The 20,236-nt window shown below is 43.5% G+C and overlaps 1 protein-coding gene across 1 annotated transcript in view; it reads left to right on the forward strand.

Moving 5' to 3' along the window:
* The first annotated feature begins 897 nt into the window (after positions 1-897).
* PSPC1 (paraspeckle component 1) overlaps positions 898-20,236 on the forward strand; it is a 73,306-nt gene continuing 53,967 nt past the window's right edge. The window contains exons 1-2 of the mRNA XM_037527378.2: positions 898-1,437; positions 10,192-10,493. Coding sequence (XP_037383275.1) covers positions 1,072-1,437; positions 10,192-10,493 — 668 coding nt within the window. The 5' untranslated portion in view covers positions 898-1,071. The remainder of the gene's footprint in view (positions 1,438-10,191; positions 10,494-20,236) is intronic.

Below are 20,236 nucleotides of genomic sequence, written 5' to 3' on the forward strand. Positions count from 1 at the left end.
AGATTCTGCATAGTTACCCCAAATCAGCAACTAACCTGAAGGCTCACTAGGAGTGAGGCCCTCCCAAAGAGAAGACTGTATTAGTGTAGTCTTTGCAGTGGCTGGGGACAGCATTCCCTCTGTCCATCTGTGACTATGCAGGTGCTTCTTTTCACCAACTCTCTCCCTCTGCAGGGCACTAGCCTTCCTGCCTGGCCGTGACCTGTTCCATGCTGGAACTTCTCTTCACTGACCTCCCTCAGCAGAGGCAGCTCTCCTCAAGGTCGCCCGCCTGCAACCATGCAGGCCTCTCTTAGCAAGCCTGTCCCTTTCAGGACAGCTCTTCCTGCCCACTTGTGTCTATGCAAGTGTCCTTTATTCTTCTGTCCCTTTCCCTAATAAACCTGCTCTTTAAATGTAAGGTCTCTGCTTGGTGGAGAAACTTGCCTGGGAAACTCTCTGAGTGCCCCTGAAAGGGGAGCTCTGGTGAAACCTTTCCCAGAGTGAACCTAAAAACTCCAAACTCCAAACACCACATGAAAACGAGCAAAAACAAATGCTTTAATTATTTCAGTTACTGGGAAATATCTTGTCATTAAACGCTATGGATAAAATTTTCAAGTTTCCACTTTTCCATAGTCATTGAACATTGAGCTATTTAACTGTCTGAATGTTCCTCCAAATCATGGACCTTCACACGCTGCTACATACATCACACAATTTTCTCCATAAGCACAACCAAGCGGCTCCTGTTTTAGATGCTTGGGAAACTAAGCAGATAGGACGGTAACGCTTTTTACCTTGTGCGCATGCGCTGGCTAGGAAGGGGTGGGCCGTTGGCGCCGCAAATGCGCACGCGCGTTACTCCCTTCCGGGCCTTTTCGGAGGGGCGGGGCTTACATGCGGCTTCTCGGCGTCTAACTGCGGCTGGCGGCGGCGCCATTTTGAACGTGCAGCCGCCGCGGGCGTGAGTGTGGTGTGGCGGCGCTGCTGGCTCGAGACCTACCTATCCTCATTTCCTTTCAAGAGGTGTAGCTCGGGATATAGACCCAGGCCTAGGGGCCCGTTAGTTATCGAAGCGAATTCGGTAAGATGATGCTGAGAGGAAACCTGAAGCAAGTACGCATTGAGAAAAACCCGGCCCGCCTTCGCGCTCTCGAGTCCGCGGTGGGCGACAGCGAGCCGGCAGGCGCCATGGCGCTCGCGCTGGCCGGTGAGTCTGCGCCCGCCGGCCCCGCGCCCCCGGAGGACCACCCGGACGAGGAGATGGGCTTTACTATAGACATCAAGAGCTTCCTCAAGCCGGGCGAGAAGACGTACACCCAGCGCTGCCGCCTCTTTGTGGGGAACCTGCCCACGGACATCACCGAGGAGGACTTCAAAAGGCTCTTCGAGCGCTATGGCGAGCCCAGCGAGGTCTTCATCAACCGGGACCGCGGCTTCGGCTTCATTCGCTTGGTGAGTGCGGGGCTCCGTGTGTGGGCTGGGGCGGGCGCCGCGTCGCGGGAGGGAGCGCCGGTCCCGGCCGCCTCTCTGGCCTGTGATGTGAGGGTCGCAGCGCCTCCGGCCCGCCTTCCCGCGGAGCTGGTCGTCTCCCCCCTGGCGGCGGCGCGGCGCCCCGGTAGCGGGCGTCCCGGACCCGGGCTCTGGTCGGCGCGTTGGGCTCTGCCGGGAAGGCGGTCGCTGCCGGCGCCGGGAAGGGTCTGGGTGCGCAGCCGCGTTTGGGGAGAGGTCCCCCCATCGTGTAGTGAGGAAAGCTGACGGATTGAAACGGAGACGTGGGTCCTGCCAGAATTCCCCTAGGCGGATACAAGTATCCGGATCGTGTCCGTAGCTTCCTGCCCTCGCGCCTTTGGCTTGAACCGCGGCCCCGCTCCTCTCCGCCCTGCTTCCTCTGCCAGGCAGTGGGGGACGACGTTGAATTGTGTGTCTGCTGTGTTCTCGCCTCCCAGGCGTGCTTCTGGAGGGTTCCACGTCTTTTTTAGAGGGAAAGATGAATTATGGACTATTACATTCCGGAATAGTACGTTTCCCCATAACACGCAAACCTTGGTCTTTGTTTTTATTTTTTTAAGGATTTATTTATGCATACAAGAACTGGGGTACAGGACAGAGGGGTGTGTGTGCGTGGGGGTTGTGAGAGGATTCACCAGAGACAGTGGGGAGCAGAACAGTCAGATATACTTAAATACACTGCTGAGGCGAGCAGTGGGCAAGACAGGAGCGGTCTGCTGCGCCATGTGGTAGCTCCCCGGCCGGCGCCGGGGATCGAATTCGTGCTGCAGAGTTGCGCTATGCTTAGCCCCCTTGTGCTACCTAGGAGGCCTTTGGTCTTTGTTTTTAAAAGAACTTGAAAATGAACGTTTACATTGAAGGCCAAAACACCTTAGGCTTTCCTGCTTGCTGGGGGGAAGTGGGGAACCCGTCAGCAGTGCCAGTCACACTGCATTGTTGTGATTTTTGTTCGGATAATGGGTTTTGTTTTTTAAAACCAAGAAGATAGATACCTTTTTTCAAGGGGACTTTTTTACGAAACGCTTGGTTTTTTTTTTTGTGTGTGTGTGTTTGTTGTTTTTCTAGTTTGACCCGCAGTTTTTACCTTTGTTGCAGTTTTCAGGAGCTTTTATTGGAATTTTAGCTTTCAAAATTCGGTTCCCTACGTGAGTGGGCAAGGCAAAATTTTAATATGAAGAGAAAACTGATTTTAATTTAAATGACGCTATGACAGTATTTCAGCATCTGAATGACTTCAAGAAAAGAGAAAAGCTTTACAGATTAATGAGATACAAATTTTATTCAAACGCCCCATAAGTAATAGGGGCATTTTGAGCCTAGCAAACATTTAACTATTTTTGGGACATTAGCAAAACAGCCTGTTATTTGATAGTCATTTTTAATATAAACCCAAAAGTTATCGTAAAGGAAGTTAGATATCTACAATTAAGTATTATAGGTAACTTTTAGTAAATTTTGCAAAAAGAGACTACCATTTTTATCATTAGCTACTTAGATTATCTTAGTTATTCTGAAATTCAATTGATGAAGGAAGAATAGTTGGGCTGTGTATCTCTTCTGTTTTAGACGCCTTAATGCTTAAAAAGATGCCAATAAAATACTGACACAGAAAAATCCTTTGCCCTTCTTTCCCCCTTCCTAGTGTCAAAGCCCCAATAATAGTTAACTCTTTAGTGTACTGTTAGTGCTGTCCAGTGTACTGCATTGCTGAAAATGTGTGTATCTGTGTCCCAAATGGTAGGCACTAGTCCCTTAAATCACTGTTGGAACTTGAAATGTTGACGAGTGTGACTGAGGAGTTGAATTTTGTTTTATTTTTAAATGTTGTTTCTTGTTTTTGTGGTTTGCGTGTTTTCTGTTTTAAGATTTATCTATTTATGTAAGCACTGGGGTACAGGCCAGAGGCACTGGAGGGTGAGAGAATTCATTAGAGACAGAGCAGGGAGCAGAACAGGCAGAAGGACTGCAATACACTGCTGAGGGGAGCTGCGGGCGAGACAGTGGCGCCATGTGGGAATCCCCAGGCTGGACGGGAATCGAACTGGCAAACCAGCGCTGCGGACAACGGACAACTAAACAGCCCTGCGCCACTGGGGAGGCCTTGCATGTTTTATTTTTTAAGATTTATTTTTAGGGGCCTCCCCGGTGGCGCAGCGGTTGAGCGCTGGGTTGCGAAGCTGCCCGCGGCCTCTGCGGCGCCGGTTCGATCCCCGGCTGCTCCCCGGCCACCAGAGGAGGGTCCCACATGGCGTGCAGACCTCTCCTGCCGCCCGCTGCTCCCCTCAGCAGTGTACTTCGGTCCTTCTGCCTGCTCTGCTCCCCGCTCTGGCTCTGGTGAGTTCTCTCACCCTCCCGCCGCTTCTGACTGTACCCAGTGCATGTATAAACAAAAAAACAAACAAACAAACCAGCAAACAAATAAATAAAGCATGCCTCTATAAAAAAAAAAAAAAAAAAAAAAAAAGATTTATTTTTATTTGCATGCAGGAGCTGGGGTGTAGGCCAAAAGTGTGGGTGGTGAGAGGAGTTGCCCGAAACAGAGTGGGGAGCAGAACAGGCAGACTCACTGAAATACACTGCTGAGGGCAACAGTGGGCAAGACAGGAGAGGTCTGCTGCACCATGTGCGTAGCTCCCTGGCTGCCAGGGGAATGAACACTTGCTGCAGTGGCTGCTGATAGCTTCAGTGCTGACACTTAACCCCTTGGGCTACCAGGGAGGCCCCTTAAAGAATTTTTCAAAAAATTATTTATTTTTAAAGATTTATTTATTTATACAAGAACCGGGGTACAGGCCAGATGTGCAGGCGAGTGAGAGGATTCACCAGAGACAGAGCGGGGAATAGAACAGGCAGACTAACGAAATACACTGCTGAGGGGAGCAGCGGCAGGAGAGGTCTGCTTCGCCATGTGGGATTCTCGCCGGTCAGTGGGAATCAAACCCCTGCTGCAGAGGCTGCAGACAGCTTCACAGTGCGGCGCTCAACCACCTGCGCCACCAGGGAGGCTCTAAAATTTATTTTTTTGGAAGAAGAATTGGGGTGTAGGCCAGAGGTGTGGGTGGTGAGAGTCTTCGTTGGAGTAGGGAGCAGAATAGGTGGATTTAGTGAAATACACTGCTAAGGGGAGCAGTGATCAAGAGAGGAGAGGTCTGCTGTGCCATGTGTGGGTTAGCTCCCCGATAGGATTTGAACTCAGGCCCTCCAGGTAATAAGTGCTGAAACTTAACCCTTAGGCCATCAGGGAGATCCACAATCTGGTTTTTAACCAGCCCTTTTTGTTATCTTAATACTTGGCTAAAGTTTGAGAACTTCTGTTCTAATTAAAGAATTAAAAGTGAAATGAATTTACTTTTATTTATCATTAGAGACTAAGGCTCTTCCCCTTGCTCTTTTGTAGAAGGCTGAAGTAATGGAGAAGACATTGCGGAATGTATCCTGGACTTGTCCAACATATAGTTTGAAGTTGTCTTTTATTTCAGGATTCTTTTAAGTTATAATTTAAACATTATCAAAAGATCTTCATCCCTTTATACTCTTACTAATAAACATGATCACCATTTAACCTTTACGTAATTTTCTTCAAAAATAAAACCATACTTTGGGCCTCCCTGATAGTATATGGTTTAAAGACACAGTGCTACTGCCAGCTACTGCAGTAAGAGTTCGATCCTGTGCAGACCAGGGAGCTAACCCACAAGGCACAGCAGACCTCTCCTGTCTTGCCCACTGCTCCCCTCAGCAGTGTATTTCAGAAGATATGCCTGTTGTGCTCCCCACTGGTGAATCCTCTCACCTCCCGCACCTCTGGCTTACACTCCAGTACTTGTATGCATAAATAAATAAATCTTTAATTAAACCATACTTTTTTTTTTAATTTTTTTTATAGAGGCATGTTTATTTATTTGTTTGTTTGTTTTGTTTATACATGCACTGGGTACAGTCAGAAAGCGCGGGAGGGTGAGAGAGTTCACCAGAGCGGGGAGCAGAGCAGGCAGAAGGACCGAAGTACACTGCTGAGGGGAGCAGCGGGCGGCAGGAGAGGTCTGCACGCCATGCGGGACCCTCCTCTGGTGGCTGGGGAACAGCCGGGGATCGAACCAGCGCCGCAGAGGCTGCGGGCAGGTTCGCAACCCAGCGCTCAACCGCTGTGCCACCGGGGAGGCCCTAAACCATACTTTATAACTATTGTGATTTGAGTTTTTCACTTAATATATCTTTAACATGTTTTTATGTCATTAGATTCTCCATAATGACCATACTGTATTTCATAGTATGAAGCTAGGTGTTACTTAAACAACTTTCTTTTCATTGACTTGAAGGCAATTTCCATTTCTAATCAGTGGATTTCCTTTTCTTTATTAACTTAGTACTCATCAGTGGGAAATCATAAACTATTAACAATGAAAGAAAAGCTGTGCTCATTTGGAAAGGGCTCAATGGAAATCATTAAATCCTAGTTACAGCAGTTTCTATCTGGGCTACTCATTTTTCTTCTTTTTTTTTTTTTAAATTCTTTTCAGTTCAGAACATACAGTTTTACTCTCTTGTGTGCCCAATAATGCAGGGATACTAGTTGGGAAGCAGGATTATGGTGTATTGGGAAGAGATTGTGAAATATGTATAGATTCGTATCAGCAATTGTGTTGTGACTTTGGGCAAGTTATTCAACCTCTCCAGAACATTTCTCTGTTCAACCTCACCAGAACATTTCTCTTCTGAGGTGAAGATAGTGGCATAACTGACCATGAGATAGGTGGTGAAGAAAATGAAAGATAATGCATATGATATGGTAATGAATGGCTGGCATATAGCAATTCATTTTTTTAAGATTTATTTATTTATTTATACAAGCACTGGGTACAGTCAGAAGTGCGGGAGGGTGAGACAATTCACCAGATCCAGAGCAGGGAAAGAACAGGCAGACTGATGAAGTACACTGCTGAGGGGAGCAGCGGGCACAGCAGGAGAGGTCTTTGCGCCATGTGGGACCCTCGCTGGCGGCCGGGGATCAAACCGGTGCTGCAGAGGCCGTGGGCAGCTTCGCAGCCCAGCATTCAACCACTGCACCACCAGGGGAGGCCCTGGCATATAGCAATTTCTTGGTAACAAAGATATATTATTCTGAGGTATGAAGTAAAGAAATCTTCGGTTTCATGTCAAATACATAATTTTAACTGATTTTAAAAATTGAAGTACAGACACACTTCTGTATGTGTATCTACAGCAGTGATTCTCAAATGAGGTGATTTTGCTTTCCAGGGCAATTTAATAATGTCTGGAGATATTTTTGGTTGTCAAAAATGCAGGATTTTTTTTTCTACTTTTATACAAACTACAGTGCACAGAACAACCTCCTCCCCCCAAACAATCTTACTCATAATAGCAGTAGTGCTGTGATTCACAAACCCTGATTTAGAACTCTTAAAAACCATGAAGAGTATAAGCTTTGAAAAAGGATTATGACATTAAAATATAATGTTAGCATTATATTTGGCCAAAAAAAGGTAGTAAAAATTAAATTCATTGCCATCAGTTTAAAAAAATTGCTGATTTAACAACAAAAAAATTGAGATTTCTTGTTTGGGGGGGTGGCAGTATGTGATGTGACTGTTTCTGACTGAATGGAAGATGTACTTTAGAAATAATCTTAACTTTTACAAAGTCCTGATCAAGCTTATCTGTCTCCATCCTCCCAAGCATTTTATTATGGCACCCATATTATATAATTAAATTTTGCTCTGTATGTTTTTTTCACATATCTGTTCATCCCTGTTCATCAGTCCATGACAAACATTTTGACATTCTTTTTTTTTTTTTTTAAAGAGATATTTATTTATTTATACAAGAACCAGGGTACAGGCCAGATTCGTGGGAGGGTGAGAGGATTCACCAGAGACAGAGTGGGAAACAGAACAGGCAGACTGATGAAATACACAACTGAGGGGAGCAGCGGGCGCTACAGGAGAGGTCTGCTGAGCCATGTGGGACCCTCGCCAGGATTGAACTGGCGCTGCAGAGGCTGTGGACAGCTTCACAGCACTGCGCTCAACCGCCTGCGCCACCAGGGGAGGCCCCATTCTGGTGTTCTTACAGTAACTAGAGTACAAATTTTTTTAGGTTATTTGTAATCTATATACATATTAAAAGTGTAGTGCTTGATGATTTCAGACAAATGCATACATCTGTTAATCTAAAAATCATACCAAGATACGGAATATTATTGTCCCTTCGTGAAGGTTTCTCAAATCCTTTCTCATTCCTCATCATACTGAACAGTATTTGAATTCAAAACTCCATTCCTAAAATTTGTGTCTCAGTGTTGGAGTATGGGAACAATTAGGTACAAAGTATCTGTTCATTGTTAGATATTCATTTAATATTAAATGTTTTCTGGTACAGTTAAGAGTAATAAAACGCACATTTTGTGTATACTTAAGGTTCATTTGTCTTTGTAAAATGAGTTCTGTAAATATTTACCTAAGGCAGTAATTCAAAGTTTTTTTTTTTTAACGATTTATGCATAAAGAACTGGGGTACAGGCCAGAGGTGGGGGGGGGTTTAGAGGATTCACCAGAGGCAGTGGGGAACAGAACAGGCGGATTGACTGAAATACACTGCTGAGGGGAGCAGCAGACTAGGCAGCAGAGGTTTGCTGCGCCTTGTGGTCACCTCCCTGGCAGTAAATTGAACTCTTACTGCAGTGGCTGTGGATACCTTCAAGGTGCCACCAGGGAGGCCCCTAAAGTTGTGGGTTTTTTGTTTTTTTTTTTTTAAGATTTATTATGCATGCAAGAACTGGAGTACAGGCCAAAAGTATCCCCGTGAGAAGATTCACCAGAGGCAGTGGGGAACAGAACAGGCAGATTGACTGAAGTATACTGATGAGGGGAGTAGCTGGCAAGTCAGGAGAGGTCTGCTGCGCCATTTCGGTAGCTCCCTGGCAGGATCTCAAACTGGTGTTGCAGAGGCTGCAGATAGCTTCATAATGATGTGCCACCAGGGAGGTCCATATGTTGAAGATATAAGATTTTAAGTCCATATGTTGACGATTTTAAAGATGATGCTGCTGTGAATATTTCATAGGTGGTAATTGGTTAATGAACAGGTATCTTTGTGATGACTTTTTGTTTCAGAGATTTAGTTATGCATGGAAGAAGTGGGATACAGGCCAGAGGTGTGGGGTGGGGTAAGAGGATTCACCTGAGACAGAGTGGGGAACAGAACAGGCAGACTGACTGAAGTACACTGTTGAGGGGAGCAGTGGGCAAGTCAGGAGAGGTCTGCTGAGGTAGCGGGTAGCGCCCTGGCTAGCTGGGGATTGAATGTGCTACAGTCACAGCAGTTAGCTTCATAGTGCTGTGCTTAACTCCTTGCGCCACCAGGGAGGCCCCCATGTCATGACTTTTATTTTTTTTTTAAAGATTTATTTATTTATTTATTTATTTATTTATTTATTTACTTATTTATTTATTTATATAAGCACTGGGCACAGTTAGAAGTGCAGGAGGGTGAGAGAATTCACCAGAGCCAGAGCGGGGAGCAGAGCAGGCAGAAGGACCAAAGTACACTGCTGAGGGGAGCAGCGGGTGGCAGGAGAGGTCTGCGCACCATGTGGGACCCTCCTCCGGTGGCCGGGGAGCAGCCAGGGATTGAACCGGTGCTGCAGAGGCTGCGGGCAGCTTCGCAACCCAGTGCTCAACCGCTGCGCCACCGGGGAGGCCCGTCATGACTTTTAATAGGACAGTGGGCTTAGGACTTTCTACTTAAAATGTTTAAACTTATTTATCGCTGAACAATTAATAAAATGCAGTTTTGCTAACAAAACTGAAAGACACAAAATGACCCTGTTAGCCATTTCCTAAAGTTAGCCAACTCTGCTCCTTAGAAACATAGCACTGTTGGGCCTCCCCGGTGGTGCAGAGGGTTAAGCGCTGCCCTTTGAAGCTGTCCGCAGCCTCTGCAGTGCAGGTTCGATTCCCAGCCTGCCAGGGAGAAACCAACATGGCATGCAGACCTCTCCTGCCTTGCCTGCTGCTAGCCTCAGTAGTGTTAAAAAAAAAAAGAAACATAATACTGTTTTAAGTGTTTTTCTGTTACTATTATTTATTTTTTTGTTAAAGATTTACTTATTTATACAAGAACTGGGGTACAGGCCAGATGCGCGGGAGGGTGAGAGGATTCACCAGAGACAGAGCGGGGAACAGAACAGGCAGACTGATGAAATACACTGCTGAGGGGAGCAGCGGGCAAGACAGGAGAGGTCTGCCGCACTATGTGGGTCCCTCCCCGGCGGGCCGGGATTGATCCGGTGCTGCAGAGGCTGTGGACAACTTCACTGTGCGGCGCTCAACCACCAGCGCCACCAGGGGAGGCCCTAGTATGTTTTTTAAAAAGATTTATTTATTTACTCATATAAGAGCTGGGGTGCAGGCCAGAGGTCGGGGGTGGGGAGGATTCACTAGAGACAGAGTGGGGAACAGAACAAGCAGACTCGCTGAAGTACACTGCTGAGGGGAGCAGCAGGCGAGACAGGAGAGGTCAGCTGCCCCATGTGGGTTGCTCCCTGGCCAAGCTGGGGATCAAACTTGTGCTGCAGAGGCTGCGGACTACTTCATAGGTTGTGTCTTACCCCCTTGCACCACCAGGGAGAGGCCCTGTTACTATTATGTTTTAAAATTTATTTTTCCTCCTAAAAAGGAATCCAGAACACTGGCTGAAATTGCAAAAGCAGAGCTGGATGGCACCATTTTGAAGAGCAGACCTCTCCGAATTCGTTTTGCTACACATGGAGCAGCCCTTACTGTCAAGAACCTTTCTCCGGTTGTTTCCAATGAGCTTCTGGAGCAAGCATTTTCCCAGTTTGGTCCTGTAGAGAAAGCTGTTGTGGTTGTGGATGATCGTGGTAGAGCCACAGGAAAAGGTTTTGTAGAATTTGCAGCAAAACCTCCTGCAAGAAAGGCTCTGGAAAGATGTGGTGATGGGGCATTCTTGTTAACAACGTAAGTTTTAAACATCTTGTCATTCTATCATTTACATATTTCTGTTTTGGAATTCTGTCTTTCCTTGTAGTTCGTACAGTTGACATATGGTAAGTAGATGTTGAGTAAATACTGAGTGACTATAAATGACAAATTTTTGTGTACCTCTAGGAATCAGAAGTCAGGTTTCCAAACTTGAGTATATTGATTCATTCTTGAATTTTAGGGATGTTTCTTACTGTGATTTTCATTCAACTTACCATCTTTTGTTTGCAAAGCATAATTTTGTATTGAACGGTATTTTAATCATCTCTGCTGAGGTATAATATATACATTAAAATAACACCCAACTTTAAATACTGAGCTCGGTGTTGTGAGCTTTAATGAATATAGTCATCTAACTTTTCACCATAGTCAAGATAGACAACATTTGCATCATCCCAAAGATATCCCAGAGATATTCCCCATCCTTTGTCCCTGTCCTAGATCGCTCTTTTTTTTTTTTTTTTTTTATAGAGGCATGCTTTATTTATTTGTTTGCTGGTTTGTTTGTTTGTTTGTTTTGTTTATACATGCACTGGGTACAGTCAGAAGCGCGGGAGGGCGAGAGAATTCACCAGAGCCAGAGCGGGGAGCAGAGCAGGCAGAAGGACCGAAGTACACTGCTGAGGGGAGCAGCGGGCGGCAGGAGAGGTCTGCGCGCCATGTGGGACCCTCCTCTGGTGGCCGGGGAGCAGCCGGGGATCGAACCGGCGCCGCAGAGGCCGCGCGCAGCTTCGCAATCCAGCGCTCAACCGCTGCGCCACCGGGGAGGCCCCTAGATCGCTCTTGTTCTTTCTGTTGGTATAAAGTAGTTTAGTTTTGTTTTTTCAGTTTTTCATATGAATAAAATTATGTTTCTTTTGCATAATGTTCATGAGATTTCATCTATCATATCAGTATTTTGTTCCATTTAATGGCTGAGTTGTATTCTTTTTTTTTTTAACTAATTTATTTATTTATACAAGCACTGGGTATAGTCAGAAGCGTGGGAGGGTGAGAGAATTCACCAGAGCCAGAGCAGGGAGCAGAGCAGGCAGAAGGACTGAAGTACACTGCTGAGGGGAGCAGCAGGCGGCAGAAGAGGTCTGCGCGCCATGTGGGACCCTCCTCCAGTGGCCGGGGAGCAGTCGGGGATCGAACCGGCGCTGCAGAGGCTGTGGGCAGCTTCGCAACCCAGTGCTCATCCGCTGTGCCACCGGGGAGGCCCCTGAGTTGTATTCTTTTACATGGATTTAACCAGTTTGTCTAGTGGTTTATCGATGGGACTTAGAGTTGCCTCTACTGACCTACTGAATAATACCATTATGAAATTTTGTGTGTAAAGCTTCTTGTGAACATTGTACTTTCATGTGGCTTGGGTAATTTTTAGTAGTAAGTGGCTGTATGTTCAACTATATAAGAAATCGCCGAACTTTATTTTTCATTGATTATACCATCGTACCTTCCTATCAGCGGTGAATGAGATTTCTGATTGCTCCATATCCTCACCAACATTTGGTATTTTCAGTTTTTAAGATTCTCGTAGGTTAAATTTTGTTTTCCTAGGGACTAAAGATGAGCATCTTTTCTTGTGCCAGTATTTTTTATATCTTTTGTGAAGTACCTATTGAACTTCTCTGCCAGGTTTGTAATTGAATGGTTTGTCTTGATGAATCAATGAAGTTTCAGATCTGTATTAACTCATACTGTTCCTAATCTGGGACTTTTAAATTTCCTTAATAGTGTTCTTCTAATTTTTCTTTGTTTTGTGTTTTTGGTATCCTTGTATGCAATACTGGCCTTTCCTAAGGTTGCAAACTCTCTCATGTTTTCTTGAGTTTCACATCTTTTTTATTTATAGCTGTATCACATTTTGAGTTTGATGTGAAGTAACAATTTTTTATGCAGTTACCATTTATTCTAGCATAATTAGTTGGAGGTTATCATTTCTCCATTATATCTTTGCACCTTTATAAAAACCCTGAAAAAAAATCTACACTCTTTTCATTGATCAGTATATTGACACTGCACTGCACTTTTTTTTTTGTAGTTTATCAACATAAGTCTCCCTCCACATTACCCAGGAACCAGCACCATAGTCCCTTGTGCTCTTCCCTACCCTTCTCCTCCTCCTCCCATGCTGTATGCCTCAGATCTGTAACTCTGCATTTTCTTCATTTGCCTTAAGCATTGAGATTGTGTGGTACCAATTTGTATTCTTTTTTCATATTTGTTTTGGCTAAATTAGCAATTTGTGGATCCTTAATTTTAATTAGAAGTTCTGCTGGGCTTCCCTTTCTCTCCTGTCCTCAATTTCTTTTTCTTTCTTTCTTTTTTTTTTTTAAAGATTTATTTTATTTATGCCTACAAGAACCGGCGTATAGACCAGAGGTATCGGGGGGAGGGAATGAGAAGATTCACCAGAGAGAGTGGGGAGCAGAACAGGCAGATTGGGGCAAGAGAGGAGAGAGGTCTGCTGATAAGAGAGGAAAGGTCTGCTGTGCCATGAACTCCAGTGCTGCAGTGGCTGAGACTTAACAGACTTAACAGACCTAGTGCTGAGTCTTAACCCCTTACACCACCTGGGAGGTCCTGCCCTCACATTTCTAAATATAACTGACATGCAGTCTGTGGAGCTTTTGATTGGAAGTGTGTGTAGTCTATAGGTCTTTTAATAGTTATTACACCTGTTGCTGTTATTGATGTGACTTTCCTTTGCTAGTTTGGAATTTTATAATAAATTTATAATATCCATTTTTAGTCTCAAACTAGATTTGATATACAAGTTCCTTAGTTGACTGTTGCATTGATTTCCTTTTCTGATAATTGGCCACCTCTGACATTTAATTGTGTGGTATTATTAGCTATTGGTAGGGTCCTTCAAATATTTTAGGGTTTGGAGAATTGAATACAAAGATAATGCAAAAAAATTGTTTCCTGGTCCCATGGAGCTTAGTTTGGGGATTGATAAAGCATGTATCACTTTATTTTGACTGTTAATAATTAATGCTAAAGCTGTAGTTCATGTTGTATCTGCTATTTTACAGAGTAGTCAAGTTGGTTTTCTCTCTCAGACTTCAGTCTTGTTCCTTTTGCTTAGAGAATGCCTCTCTAGATTGTCACAGGACTAACTCTTCACTTTGTTCACATTTTACTAAGATGTGATCTCAGAAAACATGACTATTTTATCTTAAAATAGCCATTCTCTGTGCCCATCACCGATGCTTTACTTTACATTTTTATTCATAGCTCTTATTGTTTTAATTTGTATGGCCTTCTCTGTAGTGGAATGTTACCTCCATAAGGGTTTGTTCAACATTATAATCCCAGGACCTGTATTCTAGTAATTCCTGGCCACATAATAAATTTATATTATTTAATGAATGGGTAAAGGAACTAGAATGACAAGCAAGGCATGTATGTGATTAGAATTTTTTTCTACTGCAAGCTTTGATTAACTAGTGTTTTTTAAAGTTACAGCCAGGAACCAGCCACAGTGAGGAACTAGGCAAACACTGGCATACATGGACAAATGGAAGATCAAGAAGGATTCTTAACACATTTGGCAAAGTTAGAGGATTTCCCAGGATAGCTAAGAATGAGTCTTCTGATGTAGGATGCATCAAAGACTTTGAAAGCAGTGCAAAGTCCATGTTAAATGGCCAGTGGAATGTGAAGTTCAAAAAGGTCACCCCTGGGCTAGTATTCTTGTGTTTCATGACTATAGACCTTCATCATGTTTTCAGGGGATGGTAGTTCCCAGAAAGGACAGGAGTAAGGATCTTCAAGGAAGGAAACCCAAAGATAATTGTTACCAGACCTTATGTCACTCCATCCTAAAAACAACTGCCTGAGTTTACAGTTGCAGAAATTGCATCAATTTATCGTGTTGCATGTGGCATCCTGATTGGAGTTGTTGGATCAAAGGAAAATAAAAGCAAGTGTGAAACTGAGAATCAACATTTTTATGATGTCAGTTAATAAACAAGACCATAAAGCTACTGCATCTGTCCTCTTTGAATATCCCTTAGGGGCTATAATTGATTGGCTCAGCTCTCAACCAACTCTTCAGTATCTCAGCCCAATTTTCTGAGAAAGACCTCATGGACCAAATCCGAATAGTTGCTAAAAGACCTCAGATGATAACATACAGCACCTCCATGTGTTACCGCAATCATTGTGTGGATAGAACAATCCTAATTAGGTCCGTGGTTTGTAGATCATCATTATGAGGAAGTAGACCAAGTTAGAACCACACTGGAGGGCCTCCCCGGTGGCGCAGCGGTTGAGCACTGGGTTGGGAAGCTGCCGGCAGTCTCTGCAGCGCCGGTTCAATCCCCGGCTGCTCCCCGGCCTCGGGAGGAGGGTCCCGCATGGCGCGCAGACCTCTCCTGCCGCCCGCTGCTCCCCTCAGCAGTGTGCTTCGGTCCTTCTGCCTGCTCTGCTCCCCGCTCTGGCTCTGGTGAATTCTCTCTCCCTCCCGCACTTCTAACAGTACCCAGTGCTTGTATGTATCAATCAATCAATCAATAAATAAATCTTTAAAAAAAAAAAAAAAAGAACCACACTGGAGATACGGTTTGATTATGCTGATTATGCTGGTGCTATAAAATAACAGGAAGTTACCAGGCTTACACCCAGGTAATACCGAAACCTCACAAAAGCTATAAACTACTGTACCAAATGAAGCATACCTTCATTTTCGGAATTTGCAGCTCCAGGATGCATTCCCAACTCTGGTGATAATACCTCTCTTAGGAACCACCTTAGGCTCGTTGAGAGGAGTCAGTGAGATTCCCAGGGGTGTCATGGCTGCGGTTTCTCTTATGGGTGTTACTGGCTGTGACTGAAATGAACTTGTCCTAAAAATAGTCATAACCAGGCATAAGGATTTATTCTCCTGGATAGACAGAAAGAGAGAGAGAGATCAACAGACTGACAGACCGACAAACAATTTCTATAGATGGCTTTTAAGGTAATTTAAAAACAATTGTGAAGCATAGGCAAGGCGTTGAATGTTACCTCTTATGTATTTCATAATCACAGTTTCTTCGATTTCTGTGGCAAAATTTGGTTAGTTAGTCCATTTTTTATTGGGAAAATTGGTCCCATGACGTTAATTTCCTGATTGACCAATAGTAAATGATGGGATTACTTTGATGCCAAATCCCTTGCTTTCTATATTGATCTACATGTGGAGTGGCTTGTTATTTTCTGTGGACTTCTTGCTTAGGAAGTTTGTTGTTAAACCTTCTCTTGGAATTCAAGATGCTCTTCTTGCTGCTGTTTGAATAGTTCATCTCAGCTGATATTTCACTTCATGGAGAGGATTTTCCTGTCTTACCTGAAGTGGGCTCCCTGTTACTTTCTAACAGCATTGTTGTTTTTCTTGTTATCACTTAAAATGATTATTTTATTTGTTTGCTTTTTTTTTGTCTCTTGAAGATTTTAGTGATTGTTTTGTTTAAACTTGCTTCCCTAATCCCAGCTATAATCTTGGTATATAGTTGGATAATGAAATGACTGAGAATCTTGCTAACTGAATCTTGGTTATCTAAGAATATTAACTGATTGATATATGGTATCATAGGTATGAAATTCTAAATCTTGTATAGTTAAAATTTGTCTTGGAAATGTCTTTAAATTGTAATAAAATGCTGTATGTAGCATTCAGTAACTGATCTTGTTCACTGTATAATGATTAACACATTATGCAAAAGCATGTAATTCACATATTTCTGCTGTTCTGAAGTGACAAAAGAGGCATGAAAGTTGAGGGGAAAGGAAAATTAAAAACTTCCACCTATAATAATAGTGTGTTCGCATTTTCAAACTCGATGATCTGAACTTATGTAGAAATTCAGTAGGCATAATGATAGATGCTAACATTAGTTAAATTATTCTCTCTAAGCTTTCTTTTTTATTTATTTAATTTTTTTTTTAATAGAGGCATGTTTTATTTATTTATTTATTTGTTTGTTCGTACATGCACTGGGTACAGTCAGAAGCGCGGGAGGGTGAGAGAATTCACCAGAGCCAGAGCGGGGAGCATAGCAGGCAGAAGGACCGAAGTACACTGCTGAGGGGAGCAGCGGGCGGCAGGAGAGGTCTGCACGCCATGTAGGACCCTCCTCCGGTGGCCGGGGAGCAGCCGGGAATCGAACCGGCGCCGCAGAGGCAGCGGGCAGCCTCGCAACCCAGCGCTCAACCGCTGCGCCACCGGGGAGGCCCTAAGCTTTCTTTTTTAAAAGCTCATTACAGGTTAAGTTAAATGAAGGTATAGTGGTCTGGTTTTGCCATTTTCCACCTGATAACCCTAAAAATGATGTTGGTTGCTTTTGTAGAAGCAGAAAAATGTGTGTTTCCATTTCATTTAGAATTAGGTCCTTTTCATGTTAATGCAAATGATATCTTTTTACTTGTTTTTGTTCAGTGTAGTATTCAATGACCATACACTGCATTCAATTATGTCTTTAATTTCCTGTTATTTGGAGTAATTCCCCAAATGACAAAATGGTATCTCGACCTTTTGAAGAGCTTATTTTGTATTATTTTTTTAAAGATTGATTTATTTATGCATGCAAGAACTGGACCAGAGGTGTGGCGGGTGAGAGGATTCACCAGAGACAGAGTGGGGAACAGAACAGGCAGACTGAAGTACACTGCCGAGAGGAGCAGTGGGTGAGTCAGGAGAGGTCTGCTGTGCCATGTGGGTAGCTCCTTGGCCAGGGATCGATCTTGTGCTGCAGTGGCTGCGGACAGCTTCATAGGTTGCGTCTTAACCCCTGTGCCTCCAGGGAGCCCCCCATTTTAAAGAGTTTAGCATAATTTTTCAGAATGTGCTTCAGATTGGGTTTGTTTCCTTGTAGGCTTTTGCGGTTTATACCATTAATTGTTTTTTAGCTTTGTAGGAGAGAAGACTCAAAGACATTTCTTTATTTTTCTTATACATAACTGTTTTATTTCCTTTGGGATTTATTTGTTATTTTCTTACAAAATTTTCCCTACAGTAGTGTGAATTTTTGCTCCCATCAATAAAAATGCTACATCATATTTCATTGCAGTTATGCCAATGTAACTTCCTTTATTGGACATTAGACATTACTAGATGTTTAGTTGTTTTCCCCTTTTTTTGCTAGGTGATTAACCTTGTGACAAACATGGTACATAAATGTTTGGTCATTCCCTTTCCTGGGTACAGATTTTTTGTGGGGCAAATTTATTCCACAGTTTCCTTGAGAAAAGCATAAATAGTATCTAAACTAATTGAACTTTGGTAACCCAGAATATATTTGGAAGTCAAGGATTCAGAAGTGCTAGATTAATTGTTAAATCCTTAAATTAACATTTTTTCTGTTTGTTTTATGTTTCTCAAATCCTTCATTTGTGCAGAATTAGTTTATTTGCTAATTATTTGTCCCTTTAATTTTTTCTTTTTGGGGGGAAAATAAGTAATTTATTGTTTCCATTAGCCAGGTTTCCTCTGACTCTTAAGTTGTATTTCTTTAACTCAAAACTGAACGTTTGTGGCTTTGATAATTTTGAAGAGTGACAGGTACTTAGGTTTTTTTTAAAATGGTAATTAAAGACAAACTAAAACTTAAAAAAAAAAAATTATTGTATTGAGAAAGATGTAAAAACTCCCAATAAAAGTAAAGCCATGTGAACTTCTTTTTTTTAAAAAGATTTAACTATTTATTTTATACAAGAACGAGGGGACAGGCTAGATGCATGGGAGGGTGAGAGGATTCACCAGAGACAGAGCGGGGAACAGAATAGGTAGACTGACGAAATACACTGCTGAGGGGAGCAGCGGGTGCTACAGGAGAGATCTGCGCGCCATGTGGGACCCTCGTCACCTGGCCGGGATGGAACCGGGGCTGCAGGCTGTGGACAGCTTCACAGTGCTGTGCTCAACGGCCTGTGCCACCAGGGGAGGACTTTTATAAATCATTAATTTAACAAGTTAAAAAAATAACTAGATATGCTGTAACCCAACTATTGTGTTAAAGAATTGATGAGGGAAAAAAGACTGGAAATAGGGCCTCCCTGGTGGTGCAAGGGGTTAAGACGCAACCTATGAAGCGGTTCGCAGCCACTGCAGCATGAGTTTGATTCGCGGCCAGGGTGCTACCCACATGGTGCAGCAGACCTCTCCTGACTCACCCGCTGCTCCCCTCAGCAGTGTATTTCGGTCAATCTACCTGTTCTGTTCCCCACTCTCTCTGGTGAATCCTGCCCCCCCCAATCTCTGGCCTGTACCCCAGTTCTTGTATATATAAATAAATTTTTAAAAAAGATTTATATATTTATACATGCAAGAGCTGGGGCACAGGCCAGAGATATTTATGTGTGTGTGGGGGGGAGGGCCCTTGGTGGTGAGAGGATCCACCAGAGAAAGAGTGGGGAACAGAACAGGCAGACTGACTGAAATACACTGCTGAGGGGAGCAGCGAGCAAGACAGGCAAGGTCTGCCTACCCATGTGGGTTTCTCCCTGGCTGGTCAGGGACCGAACTCATGCTGCAGAGGCTGCAGACTGCTTCATAACACGGTGCTCAACCCCTTGCACCAACAGGGAGGCCCAATAAATAAATCTTCCCCCCCCCCCAAAAAAAAAAAAGATTGGAAATAAAAATGAATGTCAGCAGAAGTTTTATTTGATTAGTGCATTTATTGGTTGTCACGGGGGCTCCATGATTACTCCTGTATTTGGGGGTTCACTGGAAGGATTCAAATCCCACAGTTAAGATTTATTACAATGAAGGAAAAATGCACTTGGGTTGGTGAATTAAGTGTAATCTTCTGAAAGTCCTTATCAGAGTCAGGTAGGACTTGATTAATTCTTCCAGAAACTCATTGAGACAACACAGTGTTTACCAGGGAAATTAATTCAACCATAGGAGAAAGAGACAGACACAGAAAGATAGGCTGATGGATTTTTAAAATCAAAGATAACAATAAGATCCTAGTGATTTTTTTTAAAAGATTTATTTATGCAAAGACGAACTGGGTTACAGGCCAGAGGTGTGAGGGGATGAGAGGATTCACCAGAGACAGAGTGGGGAGCAGAACAGGCCGACTGACCGAAATACACTGCTGAGGGGAGCAGCACGCGAGTCAGGAGAGGTCTGCTGCGCCATGTGGGTAGCTCCCTGGCCGGATATTGAACTTGTGCTTCAGTGGCTGCAGACAGCCTCATAGGTTGTGTCTTATAACCCCTGTGCCACCGGGGAGGCCTCTGATTTTTATTTTCTAAAGAGCTATTTGAATGAGTGAGGAAAGGTCAGTCATAAATACCTTAATTACTGTATCATTATAGAAGTTGTGGAAGCCTTAAATGCATACCAATTGGCAAGGTTAACACTTATGGTAAATATATAAATCTAAAATATTTTGTGCCATTATATATTGAGTGACATTTTTTAAGTTTCCAGGGAATTATCCCTCTTCCCCCCCCCCCCCCAACGTATAGGAGTCTAGTGACCTGTATTCATTTGTTTAAACTTGAAAAATTATAGTTGTAATCCTTGGCATTATTTGACAGTATACAGAGGCGTCATATTCTCTAATTTTGTTCATCTTCCTTTATGTCATAAAATTAATCTTGTTAATTCCAAGTAATTCTGTCATCTTCTGAGTGATAAATTATCTACTTAGTACATTTTCCTTCCTGGGTCTCCTGATTTTTCTCTTTGGTTAGGTAGACTTGTGATATTGAATGGGATTTTGAGTTTCTGTCTT

This window comes from Talpa occidentalis, unplaced genomic scaffold, assembly GCF_014898055.3.
Source record: "Talpa occidentalis isolate TD23 unplaced genomic scaffold, MPIMG_talOcc4v2.1 talOcc4.5, whole genome shotgun sequence".
Taxonomy (NCBI): domain Eukaryota; kingdom Metazoa; phylum Chordata; class Mammalia; order Eulipotyphla; family Talpidae; genus Talpa; species Talpa occidentalis.